The 14,404-nt window shown below is 44.3% G+C and overlaps 1 protein-coding gene across 3 annotated transcripts in view; it reads right to left on the reverse strand.

Annotated features, from left to right (window-relative positions):
- flna (filamin A, alpha (actin binding protein 280)) overlaps positions 1-14,404 on the reverse strand; it is a 50,001-nt gene continuing 35,597 nt past the window's right edge. The window contains exons 27-49 of one of the 3 annotated variants that reach the window (XM_047340142.1): positions 14,107-14,274; positions 13,878-14,001; positions 13,515-13,671; positions 13,235-13,424; positions 11,846-11,869; positions 11,100-11,347; positions 10,215-10,289; positions 9,341-9,440; positions 9,088-9,228; positions 8,832-8,960; positions 8,457-8,630; positions 7,159-7,320; positions 6,856-7,059; positions 6,610-6,762; positions 6,405-6,527; positions 5,744-6,010; positions 5,501-5,638; positions 5,162-5,277; positions 3,959-4,091; positions 3,636-3,812; positions 3,292-3,510; positions 3,017-3,214; positions 1-1,765 (exon numbers count right to left, since the gene is read on the reverse strand). In XM_047340142.1, coding sequence (XP_047196098.1) covers positions 1,581-1,765; positions 3,017-3,214; positions 3,292-3,510; positions 3,636-3,812; positions 3,959-4,091; positions 5,162-5,277; positions 5,501-5,638; positions 5,744-6,010; positions 6,405-6,527; positions 6,610-6,762; positions 6,856-7,059; positions 7,159-7,320; positions 8,457-8,630; positions 8,832-8,960; positions 9,088-9,228; positions 9,341-9,440; positions 10,215-10,289; positions 11,100-11,347; positions 11,846-11,869; positions 13,235-13,424; positions 13,515-13,671; positions 13,878-14,001; positions 14,107-14,274 — 3,605 coding nt within the window. In that variant the 3' untranslated portion in view covers positions 1-1,580. The remainder of the gene's footprint in view (positions 1,766-3,016; positions 3,215-3,291; positions 3,511-3,635; positions 3,813-3,958; positions 4,092-5,161; positions 5,278-5,500; positions 5,639-5,743; positions 6,011-6,404; positions 6,528-6,609; positions 6,763-6,855; positions 7,060-7,158; positions 7,321-8,456; positions 8,631-8,831; positions 8,961-9,087; positions 9,229-9,340; positions 9,441-10,214; positions 10,290-11,099; positions 11,348-11,845; positions 11,870-13,234; positions 13,425-13,514; positions 13,672-13,877; positions 14,002-14,106; positions 14,275-14,404) is intronic. The other 2 variants (XM_047340143.1, XM_047340144.1) reach the window with 2 other exon arrangements.

Below are 14,404 nucleotides of genomic sequence, written 5' to 3' on the forward strand. Positions count from 1 at the left end.
TTGACAGAAAAATACTTAGACAACTTTATTGTGTATCAAAATACTGTCTTACAAACACATTTAAAGCCTTTTATTTAGGACAAGATTCATTTTTTTTGTTCTGAAATGTAGATTACGCACAAAGCGAGCTGGAAGGATGAGGGGAGGGGGTGGGTGGCGACTGAACAGGGTGAGATACAAACAATGAGCAGAAAACAAAGCAACGCATCAGTTCTCTTGTTTTTGGTCATCGTGTTTTCAGGACATGACAAACCACGGCATCATCTTCAGCCCATCTGTCCAGCACAACATCAGAAACTTCCCTTTTTAAACCTATTTTAATTTATACGACAAAAAAAACAAACTGTGTCAAAGTGAACCACACCACAAGTCAAGTTGACACCATTCTGAATCAGACGCTTTCTGTATCAGAAGAGTTTAACAACCCAATGAAGACGAAGAGCACATGTTGGTATAAAAACACAAAGTGTTGTTTTCCCAGCGGCGGTGTTGGAGAAGCATGTGTGATACAAACCACGAGTGAGCTACTGTGAAATGTGTCTCGTCTCTGTTCACTTTGTCGCATCATCTTTCATCATTTGTATCATTTCCCTACGACTCTAATCACTATTTTGGTTTTGAGAACAGCAGTGGCTAAAACTGGATCACACTAGCAGCAGATAAAACAACTGGGTTAGTTAAAGAGCATCAAGAATACCACATGCTGGAGTGGACTGAGCCAGTGCTGGGAACCAACACTACGAAGGCCACCCCTGTAGATGCAACAGACGAGCTGTTCATCTGACTTTTATACTGACAATTCAAACAGAGTGTGTCACAGTGTGTAAAAGAGCTTTTACACATAAAAACCCACAGGTCAGGAAGGCACATTATATATATGACACTCTTTGTTCATATAAAAGCTCATATAAACTGATTGCATTTTATTTTTTGTATATAAGAGGAGCTCCTCCAGTGTAAAATGTAACCTTGCATCCAATGCTGGGCTCCGTCCGGCCAAAATCTACTGCTGCTACACTATGCTAACCTAACCTATCATCCTACACTAGTACAAACACATCTGCTCTTGTCCATGACAGAAAATGTAAAATAACCTAAGGCACAATTGACTGCCAGCTTACAGTAATGAATAAAGGTGCACGTTTCTCCTCCCTACTTTTACTGAATGATGGGAGGAACAGAAGAATGAAACAGGAAATGGAGCGAATGACCGTAAAGTGAGGAATATTCAGTGTCTGTTGTTCGTCTTTGGGAGAGATTCTGGACTCGGGTTACAGTGAAGATGTGGGTTTTAAAATATTCACTTTCTGGCTGAGGGTAAACACTGATGTGACCAATCTGTTTATTGTTTGCTTTCTAGCTGGTTAAAGCTGGAGTCAGCGATTCTAATCAATACGCCATTTTCATTTCTTCAGAATGGCTTACTCCACCTTCAAATAATTATACTGTAAAATAAGAAGCCAGAAATGTTGATGTAATGTGGGAGGGACTTGGAGCTGTAAACATCGATTGGTTAGATTCTAGATAAAATTTCAGTTGTTTTAAAACACTGGTTTAGGTTTGGGACTGGGGGCAGGGTTTTAGACGGTGATGTGGTAGGGGCTGCCGGGGATGTGTTCGTCTCCCCACTTGACCACCAGGATGTACTCTCCTTTCTCTTTGAGCTGGTAGCTGACATTGTACATGCGGTTGCCCAAATGTTTCACTAGGATCTCTTCACAGGGAACCTTGGGACCGTCCACACCAACTAGGAGCATGTTACGACCTGTGGATGGAGACAGAACAGATGAGAAATTACATCAGTATATTGTTATTATCGGCTTCATCTACAAATAAATGAGAGCACTGAGGCAATTCAAAAATTTGAGCTAGTGGGATACTGTCCACTTTCATTTGAGCCTCAAGATTTATAAAGTCATGCGACACGTTTTAGGACATAAACTCTTGAGGATTCAGATTTTCTCCAGCTCTTACACATTAACAACGAATCAGGACATTCTCCGCTCAGACACGTTCGAACAACACAATATCTATGGAGCGTTAAGGTGAGGGGTGTATTGTGGAGATCACATGTGTTTGTTTACAGCACATCCGACACCAGTGTGGGCTCCTATCACCAACAACTTGACATCTCTGTCTGTGTCATCTACGTGTATGGCAATCTTTTTTTAATTTGTTTTGTTGTTGTTTTTTCATTTTTGCGTCTATTAAGATTTTCACTGGGGGGCTGGCCAGAGGAACTCCAGAGAAAGAAGCTCTCAATCAGGCATTTGCATTCTCTCCAATGTCTGGCGATTGTCCAGTGTTCAGTAACTGCCTAAAAGCAGTTTTAAAGTACAGAAAAAAAATTGTGAGTTACATATTTAAATCTGCCAAGAAGGTTATATTTTAATTTGGTTGTTTTCATTTTTGTAAGTTACCACGATTATGCAAAATCTACTGGAGGGATTACTTGAAACTTGGTGGAAGGATGTGGTAGATGTGGGTCAGGAAAGAACCCATTAAATTAAGGTGAGGATCCAGGATTTTCTTTTCTTTTCTGCAGGGTTTCCCACAGAATTCATTCAACGTGAGGCGGTATTGGGGGGGCACAAATGCACAAACATCGCTCTCAAGTGAGAGAGAACTGCATTGCATGCCACTTGCAGGTACAGTATGTGCACAACTGCAGCTGAAACTATGAGCTCTGACTGTTTGTGTGGACAGCAACAACGTTATGGTTGAATGCCCGAGCCAGCATCCAGCAAATAGCACTGCACACAGCTATACAATGAAAATTAATACTTAAATTTTCAGATGAACCAGACATATTTGTCCCCAAACTCTGCAGTTTATTCCCTTTACACCATGTTATTCACTGAAGGGTTTTATTAAAAAGGGCAAAAAGCTCATTAAATATATTGAGCCTAATATAGATTTTGTTTTGCTTAAATGTGATTTTTCTTAGTGTCATTATTTCCTTCAGATTTGAACTCATGTTAAAAGTCTTGCATTTCTCGGTCACAATCGTACTCACCAGCTTTGCTGCAGTCAACACTGAAGCTGTTCTTCTGACCAATAAAGCCCTTGGTCAGGCCCATGCCCTTGGCCACCACCTTGGTGGCGTCTGATTGGGTGGGAGCAGCCTGTTGAGAACAGCTGATGGCACGGGTCAAAGGGTCAACCATAACAGAAGAGGTTTCGTGCATACTGTGGCTGGACACGAGCTTGGAACCTGGAAGACGGAGAGGAGAGTATTAATCTTTGAGGTAATTCCACAATTTTTTTGTGGCAGTTTGAAATCTTCCTCACCAGTGATCTTGGCCTTGAAGGGGCTTCCGACGATGTGGTAAGGGCCGCCATATTTGATGGAGATGAGATAGTTGCCAGGGGCCATTGGGGTGTATGTGACCCTGTAGCCCTCGGGGCACTCCACACAGTCCATCTTCACCTTGGAGGGCCCGTCGATGGTCACAGCTAAAGCGCCGGGGCCTGCTTTGCTTGTGTTCACCACAAAATCACAAGCAGTTCCTAGGTGCAAAGGATTGAGGAGACGATGAAGATTAATGTGAGGGTTAGTGGGACAGGGAAAGAGTCTGTTCAGATGAAATCCTTTTCCACCCCAGTTCCATTATTTTGGTTCGTTTGTGTTTTACCTGTGGTGCCTCCCTCCAGTCCTGGTCCATAGGCAGACACCATGCCAGGGTCTCCAGCCTGGCCAGCCTCTCCAACTCGGATCTTAAACGGACTACCAGGGATGTGACTTCCATTGAACTTCACATCAATGAGATAGAGACCGTTCTCTCTGGGGATGAACCGGACTGCGTATTTATCTGGACAAGCAGAGTGAAGGTGAAAGGTGAGGCACATTAAAGTGTGTTCAGTGACACTGTCTCAAGTCTCCCCTTCAAGTGACATCACTGCCATGTGGGCAGTTAGAGGATGTTCAGATGAGTTGCGATGCCTCTCCTGTGGTTACCTTGGTCAATCTCAGTGACGCAACACTCCTCCAGAGCTCCAGACGGGCTGTGGACCTTTGCATCAATCACGCCCTTGGCCCCGTTCAGGCTGACAGCGAAAGATGCTGGCTGGTTCACCTTCAAACCCGACTCCTGCTCGACAACACATACTAACACGCTCAACACTGTATCACCATTATTTTAACACTAGACAAACAACTTTCTACATAACAGCAATCACTGCAGTATCATATTCAGATTACATATGCTACCTTACCTGGAGGTCGCTAACAAGGCTAAAGAGGAGGGCTGTGTGCAGTGGAAAGACAGACGGAGCAGGTTTTTGTGTGAGTTAAACACAAAATGAAGAGAACTGAGAAAGAAAGGGTGATTTTTTTTGTGTGAAAATTAGGCAGTGTACAAGTTTGACAGTTGTGTGGTCATGTGTGATAGGTCTGTGCGAGGCTGGGTCTGCATGCAGATGATATCAATGTATGATTTTTGAGAAAATAGATGAAACCTTTTACAGGATAAGAAATGAAAAAGCTCATGTTAAGTAATTTCTTTAGATTTTGACAATTATCTCATTCACTGAGCAGCTTATACTTTTTGATTTACAATGAGTATTTGTATCTTGCATAACTTCTCACTTTTTATCTTCCTGTCCTGTCAGAAATAGGCTTCCATAGCATCGTATGAAATAGAGACACAAGAGAGGAAGAACAGCCCATGTAAGACCTCTTTAACCCTTTAGCGCCCCAAATCACTTTTAGAGGTGGGAGGCTGTTGAGAGCCTTTAGAATGAGGCACGAGAAACACACACAGTCCTCGAGTATCCCAGAAGCCCTTGCACTGCCCAACAGTGCAGCAGCAGCTGCTGATCCTTTGCCTGTAGCTCTTAACTGTAATTGTGTTGGCCTGGTAAAACATATTTTTAACTTAAAACAAACTATTCCAGTGAACTTCATCTGTCGTTACCAACTCCACATTATCAAAGTACTTCGGAGCAGAACCAAATTGTTTATTGTGTAAAATCACACAAACTGAACTTTAGAAACGGTCATAAAAATAGAACTTCCTAAAGTTGTACTTTATTGTACTGTACACTTGGGTATATTCTGTCCACCCCCAACTCAACTTCAATCTGATGCTGCTGCATTGTGGGCAGTGTACTGTGGCCTGCTGTGTGTGCACACGGATGTGTGCGTGTCTCAGAGCCTCACCTGAAGACTGGCAACAGTGAGGCGACGGGCGTCATCTGACGGTGAGGCCACAGGGACGGTGAAGGGGCTGTCAGGAATGTGCTCATCGTTGAAACGAATGGACACCTCGTAGTCTCCTGCAGGGGAAAGGATTTCACGTCAGAGACACATACACAAATCCAACAACAGTGACAGATCTCTACATTTATTCATTAGATTTCTCGATCAAGAGAAATAAAACCTTTACGCAAAAAAGGACAAACGTATAACAATACAAAGTGGAACAAAAGGCACCACTTAAAAATCTGCTGCACATGCTTAGTTGTCATCCATTCAACCTCTCCCCGTCTCTTCCCTCACCAGGCTCCTGCACGATGTAGGACACTCCACTTGAACCATCCTTGCGATCCTCAAATGCGATTTCGGCCTTGCTTGGACCCTCCACAGCAATACTGAGGCCTCCGGCTCCAGCCTCCCTTGTCCAGATACTAAACTCAGCTACACACAACACAGGGGCAAAACAAAGTCAGCTACAAGCTGTTAAAAAAAAAAAAACACAACACACACAAGCATGCACTCTAATAATCCCGCCACCGCACTAACCTGGAACTCCAGCTTCCGCTCTCTCCAGGCCGGGCCCTCCAGCACGAACCTTATGAGCCCCGCCTTCTCCGAGAGGGCCGACGGTAAACTGGAACGGGCTGCCAGGTACGTGCATGCCATTGTATTTCACACACACGGTGTGCACCCCCGTCTCGGTGGGGACGAAACGAATGCAGTAGGTGTTGTTCTCTCCCTCCATGATGTCAGCTTTGTGAACCTGACCAGACGGACTGGTCACCTGAGCAGTCATGTCTGCGATGCTGATCTCTGAAGAGACACATAAAGTGACACTTTGACAACTCTGAACCTTTATATACTAATGGAACATCCTTTAAGTCAGAAATAATTTCATCTTTTCAAAATGTACATGGTCTCACAAAAAGTTCATAAAGTAAAATGCAGTAAAGAACAGGGTTACTGTCTTCTGTGACAGTAACACATGTAACAACAGTGCATTAACGGTGAAAATGGTTGTTATGGGTGTTAAGCCGAGCTTCTACTTGTTCACGATGTGCGTGAACTAGTTCATTTTAATCTGTTTGGACTAAATGTTGAGCTAGATCTTTCTAAGTGTGAACTTTCACAAAACTGTACAACAAGGCAAACCCCCTGTATCAGAATGTTTGAGATGCACAGTGATGTCATTTCCTGCTTTAGTCACCTGGGATCTTGAGGCTGAGGTCACACTGGCTGCCTACGTTGGCGACTGATGCTGCTCTCCTCTTCCTGGTGATGCTCTCCTTCATCCTGCCCTCCCCCGTTACCTTCACGGTGAAAGCGCTCCCTGTGTACACACACAATGACAGATTTAGTTTGGTAGTCGAGAACAACAACACTGTAATCTCGAGCCGTTTTAAGGTAAGCACCTTGAACATGTTGGTCTGCGAACTTGATGTTGATGATGTAATTGCCAGGCTCGGTGGGGCAATAGGTGACCTTACAGGTGCCGTCCTCCTGGTCCTCTGTGTTGATATCCACTTTGCTGGGTCCCTCAATGGACAGGCTCAAGCCACCATAGCCTGTATGCGAGAAACATGACAGGGTGGTGATAAATATAAAATCTAGATGATTTAGTAAACACAAGCAGAAATATTTTTTTCTCAAACGTGTACCTGCATCACGAGTGTCGATAATGAACTCCGCAGGCTCAAAGGTCCTGGCCTCGCTCAGGCCCTGGCCACTCACACGCACACGGCTGGCATCACCGATCTCCGACTGGTTGATCATTACAGCGATGGGGCTGCTAGGAATATGACGACCGTTCTTCTTGATGTTCACCAGGTGCTCTCCGATCTCCTTAGGTACAAACGAGATGCCTGTGGCAGACACGTGCATAAACACAGGAGGTGAGGGTTCAAACAAAGAACTGGGAGATAACAGCTGAGACGTTTTCCTCACATCCGACACACACTCACCAACGTGTCCGTTACGCAGTATCTTCAGCAGGCAGGGCTCCTCACGGCCAGAGGGCGTGGTGAGGGAGGCGGTCAGCTGACTGAGGTCGAGCTCTCCAATGTCCAGTGGGATGTCTGCGGTTGAGCCCACCTTCAGATGGGACATCCTCATGGAGTCATCGCCTGGAGACACAGCAGTGAAAGGCCAGTTAGGGCACACGCTAATGATGCAGACACACTCAGAGGAGAGACGGGCGGAATACGGCTTATACTTGTTTTTGTCACAGCCCCATAATGAGTTATTGACTATGTTCTTATCACTTTTTCAACAAAGGAAGTTAAACTTTGACATAACGTCCAGAGTCTCTATACACAAAAGACACAACACTGCTGCACTGACAGTCAAAAAGCAAGACTGCAGTGAGCCGTCCACTAACCAGAAGATTGGCGGTGCGATCCCATTCTGGATGCCAATGTGTCCTTGGGCAAGATACTGAACCCCAAATTACCCTTGACAGCTGTTCTGACAATATGTGAGTGATGTGTGATAGATAAAGTGCTATACATAGATTTACATTATGACTGTGTGTGTGAATGGGTGAAAATTGGACCAATCTGTACTTTGATAGGTCCTCAAGACTAGAAATGATCTATATAAATACAGACCATTTACAATTTACATTTAATCTTTTCCTGACTCTGTGTTTGTTGTTTTCTGAAGGTTTGAGAGGAGCATAAGAGCATTCCCAATGTTACCTTATGCATCCAATTCAAAACCCTTTTTCCACAGCAGACACTGGTCAGATTCATAGGGTTGTTTACCAGCAGTAGGTACCTCCACCAAGGAGGTTATGTTTTCACCCCAGACCATTTGTTTGTTTCTTAGTTTGATTGTAAGCAAGATTACACAAAAACAAGTGAATGGAATTCCATAAAACTTGGTTAAAGGATGTGGTATGGGTCAGGAAAGAACCAATCCAATTTTGGTGCGGATTAAGATCAGGAGTCAGATCTAGGATTTTTTTTTCACTCTCTTTAACATTGTGAGATTGGAAATTTTTCAATATTTACTTGATTTCTTAGAAAATGATTCATTGATCTTGATGAAAAAAAATCTGACATATTTATCAGAATTGATATTTTTCAATGTGTGCAATTTATTGCAGATCCAAATAAAAATCTGAATCTTGTGAATTTGATTGTAATTTCATAAGGGAACTGTTGGGCCTTGGTGGAGGTATTCACTCTTAGTGCCATTCCAGTTTCGTCTGTGTTTTACAAGTCAAAAGAACAGATGATGTGAGAATACAAGATGTTACCAGTAATCCGAGCAGAGAAGGGGCTGCCAGGGATGTGCTTGTCATTGTATTTGACCAGGATGCTGTAGTCTCCTGGCAGGACGGGCAGGTAGGACACGGTGCATGTCCCGTCCTGGTTGTCCAAACAGCTGATATCGGCCTTGGATGGACCCTCGATGGCCAAAGACAGACCACCTGCAAAGACATGATATGAATGCCGTGTCTGTCATTGTCACGGTCATTGCTTTTATCTCTGTATTTCTTTCTCTTTGGTCTGCGGTGGTCTTAATGATTTAATTGGATTAAATGGTTTGTAAAATGAATACAAAAAAGGAGTTAGAGATAGTATATGTGCATCTACAATCTACAAATGTCTGCCACACGACAGCTACATACCCTCTCCAGCGTCTTTAGTGTTAACAGTGAAGACAGCTGGCTTGTTGACGGTCCCATGGATGAGGCCAGGCCCATAGGCACTGACATTACCACTGTTCATGTAGTCCACGTAGAACTGTAAGGGGCTTCCTGTGACGTACAACAAGGAGAAGAAGAGCAAGACGGAGAGAGTTGGTTTGTGATGCTACTTTCTCTCACACAACTTTCCATGCACCTCAGAGAAGAATGTCTATTTGTGCAGAAAGGTAAGTTGTACCAGGGATGTGGATGCCATCGTATTTGATGTCCATCTCATGCAGACCAGCCTCAGTGGGTGCATACTTGACAGTAACAGTGCCGTCCTTGTTGTCTGTGATGTCAGGCTTGGCCACATTGCCCGACGGCATTCGGACCTCACCTTCAGCAGAAGACAGAAACATACTGTGAGATACAAGCAACATGGGAATAATCTCGCACGACTGGGGTCCAGTATATGTCTGCTCATTCTATTACAGACTCATTCATGCTACCTGTGATCTCTCCCTTCTGGATGGTGAATGGGATGACCAAGTCAAACGGTCTCAGCCCTGCCACGTCCAGACCATTCATTCCCATTGGTCTGTCTGTTGCCTGGGGAACAGAGGTCAGAGGTCAGATAAACTGTCTATGAAGAGGATGAGGTGAAGGGTGCGGTTAAAGTAACGTATATGTCATAGATGTAGAGCAGGACAGACGGGTAAAAGCTTCCAAACACCAACAAACAACATGGCATGACACAATCATGAGATGAAATGATTGACAATGGAGATGACAATTGTGATCATGGTCAGGATGATGACACCGACACAAACTGCGAGAGAGAATGAGATGAAGACAAAAACACCGGCAAGTCAGGGGGTGAATGAAGATGCACAGTTAGCCATTTTGTAAGAATGTGGAGCAGCTGACGTGCCCACATTATACATCATAGTGATTCTCAAAATGGCTGCTTTAGTCTCCTAAGCAAGTTGACATGGACCACTGCTGAACAGATGTGCTGCACGACCATGAATGGAAAATATCTAATTCCAAAATTGCAGGGGAAACATTTCCGGTGCTGCTGAATAAAAACAGTGCACATGCTTTGGGGAAGCATGTGACTTTTTGATTTTGTGCAGCTCTGTTGCATTGTCCATGTGTTTGAGGAATTCTGTTCCTGAAATGGAGGGAATGAAGTAAGAGAGAAAGCACCCTCAGAGATGAAACACCTGCAATGAGAGGCAGCCCACACTGATGTAGGCTGGTGAAGGGCTGGGTAGGGTTGGGGTGATGTGCTGTGCAGGATGATGTAGATGAGAGAAAGGAGGAAATTGAGGAAGATGAATGAAAGGAAGGAGAGAGGCTGGAGACAGAGGTTGTAGGTACCCAGGGCTGTTGAGCGTAGTACTGGGGCATTTGGCTCTGCTGCATGAGCTGGTCTGATGGAGCTCCTTCCAGTGCCTGACAGGGGATGGGAGGTGGTAGGCAGGGGGTGGTGTAGGGGAAGGAGAGGGTAAAACGGATGGAAGGGATCGGAGGGGATATAAAACAGTAGTCAGAGGGATTTATGAAAATGTCTGGTGCCGTCACGAAGCTTCTGTAGAGAGAACTTTGCCAGGGGATCTTTGGTCAATGCAACATCTCTCACTCACACTTTTACACCACACATGAATATATCAATGAGCCTGTAGGTTGCTCTGCTTGTTGTCCTAGTGTATGCAAATTGTCCTGCCTGTCAAATATCCTAAATCCTAGAAGATATTCTTAATAAAGTACAGCATTGCAGCATCTCAGCTGTTACTGCTGTCTTGAATAGTGTAATTGGTGAGGTTTAGACACCAAGAAAAACTTTTCCTCCATATTCACATATTTGAAAAGCTTTTGATCATTTATAACACAAATCTAAGCCCTCAAAGATTTGAGACTCCTTGGATTTGATCCTACAAAGTTAAAAACTGTTCCTCTCTCCACAGGAGCAGTATGGAGGCATTTAATGTTTTTTCAGTTTTTTACGTTTGAAGAATCGGTCCCCAGTGTACTTCAATTGTATTGGATTTGGCTGCAACTCTGTTTACCCCTGAAACTTCTAAAGTGTTTTGTGGAATCAAACACTTCACCCACACCTCCATTGGCATAGAGGTGAGTAGATATTGAGTGAATTTTCATTTTTGGGTGAATTTGTACGTTTCTCTTGTTCCAAACACCAAGCAGTAAAACAGCACAGCTACTCAGCCCACCTCTTCTGCATAACTAGAAGTTAAGATGACTCACCGTGACTTGGAAGGGACTGTTAGGGATGTGTTCCCCTCCAAAGCGAACGCAGATGACATACTCGCCAGGCTGCGGCGCCGTGTAGAAGATGTCGAATGTGCCATCTTCGTTTTCAACAACGTCCACATCAAGCTCTGCCCCCTCGGGCGTGCACACGCTGCAGGTCACCTTGCCTTTCCCAGCGGCCTTAGCGTCCACTGTGATGACAGTCTGCTCGCCAATCTGGATAGTTGGGCCAACACCAGCACCTTAAGAATGGAGAAGAAATGGTAAATGGTGATATGTGATTTGTTTCAAACAGACACACTTCCTTGCACACGCACAACATTCAGCATGCACATTCCACAACCATGAGACCAGGTTAAAGTTGGATGAGATCTAGTCTTGTTATTTCCATCTACCTGTTACCATTGACTCATGTTACCATCATACAGTCTCCATGTAGAACTGAAAGCTAGATTGCCAAAGTGCCATTCCACCATGCCATCCTACCTCCTGTGTTAGTCCATTAGTCTGTTCAATAAAAATGTAAGAGGGAAACAGAGACAAACAGTTATGAATCAGGAATGGTTCATCAGATGGGAGGAAGAAAAGGGTTATGGAGGAGAAAAACAGAGGAGAAGAAGAGGAAGCGAAACACAGAGATGGGATATCCTAAGCTGGTGCCACTATCCTCCATGCTGACAGAAAAGAAGGAGAAGGTAGAGCAGTTTCCTCCACATGAGAAAGTCGTTCAGTAGTCTTACCTAAACCGTGACCGCCGATTGAGACTGATAATAGGAACGGTGAGAAGCAGGGGAGCGAGGAAACAAAAAGTGACAAATAAAAGACAGTCAGGTGGGGGTGGGGGTGGTGGGAAGCAATAACTGTGCTCCAAACACTTGGATGAAAAAAAATCAAATAAAACTGTGACGGTGGAGTGTGAAGCAGGGAGGGGAAGTATGTGTTTGTGTGTGTGTTTGTACAGCAGGGGCTGGGGGCGTATGACTGAGGAGCACAGCGTGAGGAACACAACACACCAATGCATGAAACATAATGAGATATGAGCAGCAGGTATGATAAGAAATAAAGTCTAACTTTAGCACCTTGTGGATGTTCGACTCGCTGAACCAGTCAAGTAGCAGAAATATGGTCACAATCTGCTGTTCCTAAGAACTGGTGTTGAGCAACGGCCACAGCAGAAACATTATGATGTCACAGTAATGTTGGCCTTTGACATTTGGCTAAAGATATGTCATAATTAATTCTTGAGTAGTAGCTGAAACCTGTTTTGTGAGGTCAGTGACCTTGACCTTAAATCACCAAATCAGTTTGAGTCCAAATGAACCTTTGCGCAAAATCTGAGGAAATTCCCTCGAAGCATTCCAGAGGGAAATATACAATTATGTAACAAACCAAACAGCTGAAATATCTGTTGAAAATTTTATGAGTTACGAGATTTTGATTGTGGAGAGACCTCCTGCCTTCCATGTGCATTAGAAGACGTGGCTGTGTGTACCAAGGCGGTCCAGGTCAAATTAAAAATTCCCCCGTGAGGTAAAACAGCAAACAAGATGCAGTCCGACTCAAACTGTAAATGTGTTTTATTCTATAGAGTGGTAGAATTAAAGAAACATGTCTGATGTAAACGAGAAGGGGGAGTTCAATCTTTCAAAACTTAAAAATACTTTATGTTGCATCTACAATTAGCAGCTTTTAATGGATAGTACTATACTATGTAAAATTATTTAGCTTTCTTTGCCGCTATCCGGGTGGGTCCATCGTACTCTTACGGAGGGTTAAGGACAGAGGATGTCGCACCTTGTTAAAGGGATAGTTTACCTACCCCTCCATCGGCATAGTGGTGAGTAGATAATGACTGAATTTAAATTTTTCGGTGAACTATCCCTTTAAACCCTATGAGGCAATCTGTGATTTATGAATATGGACTATACAAATAAAATTTGATTTGAACCATCTTCTAAGCTGATTATTATTCCTGAAGTACAAAGAGGACAGAAGAAGAAATGATCAACAATACAATGGATTTTGATAGTCATAGTAATGTGTTCACGTTATAAAAAAGATGTCCGAGTGAGACTTGTTTGTAAATTCCATGAAAACCATCTGCAGAGCTCTAACTGTCCTGTACGTACCTGTGACAGTGCACTTGCTGGCGTCTCCAGTGGGCAGGGCCCTGATACGGTAGGGTGAGTATGGGATTTCGTCCCCTCCGTACTTAATGAGGATGGTGTATCTGCCCGTCATGTCCGGTACATAGGACACCAGGTAGGTCCCATCATGGTTGTCTCGTATGTTGGCCTTCTTGGGCTTCCCCTCTGGGTCCTGCGGTGGGGTAGCATTACCTCCATTTGAGAATAGCTATCAAAATATGACATTTTCATTTTCATATGTGCATGATGTGTGAGAGCTCACGGTGATCTGTACTGCCAGCAGTCCCTCGCCTGCGTCTTTGGCATCAATGGTGAACTCGACGGGCAGAGAGGCGGGCACCCCGGTGGTGTTGAGGCCGGGCCCGCTGGCACGCACCTTACTGGCATCGTGGGTGGGCAGCACCTTCACCTTGTAGGGGCTGATGGTGGAGTGGGGGGGTTTAGGGGACAAGAGGAGAGACTGGTTGAACACAAACATGAAAACTGAAGAGGAATGAAAACATTTAGATTTGAAAATCTTGAATGTACATGAAGGTGTGTGTGTGTGTGTGTGTGTGTGTGTGTGTGTGTGTGTGTGTGTGTGTGTGTGTGTGTGTGTGTGTGTGTGTGTGTGTGTGTGTGTTACCTGCGTGGGATCTCCTCATCAGCATATAATACATTAATGGAATAGGGTCCCTCTCTGGTGGGAACATAGTTGACTGTGTGGGTCTGGTCACCATTATCCACCACTTCCACAGGCTCCACCACGCCTACCACGCACACAGAAACAGACAGAAGGTTAGTGCTTAATTCGTAGGACTCTTTTTTCGTGTGTGACAACACATTAAAAAAAATACATTAGAACACACACTTACCTTTTGGTCCTTGCACACGGACCTGCAGTGGGGCCACTCCAGCTTTGGAAGCGTCCACTGTGAATGCCTGAGGAATGTTGGCCCTGACGTTGTTGCCCAGGCCTGGACCCTGGCATTTCACCTTGGTACTGTCCACTGTGTCACTGACTGGCACAGAGAATGGGCTACCTGTGCAGACAACACATCAGCAAAGTTAGAAAGTGTCTTTTCAAATTTTACTAACATACTATATAGAATGAAATCACCAACTAATCACTATATAGTCAACTATATAGAGGACAGCCTTCTCTCTCTGGTG

This window comes from Hippoglossus stenolepis, chromosome 6, assembly GCF_022539355.2.
Source record: "Hippoglossus stenolepis isolate QCI-W04-F060 chromosome 6, HSTE1.2, whole genome shotgun sequence".
NCBI lineage: Eukaryota > Metazoa > Chordata > Actinopteri > Pleuronectiformes > Pleuronectidae > Hippoglossus > Hippoglossus stenolepis.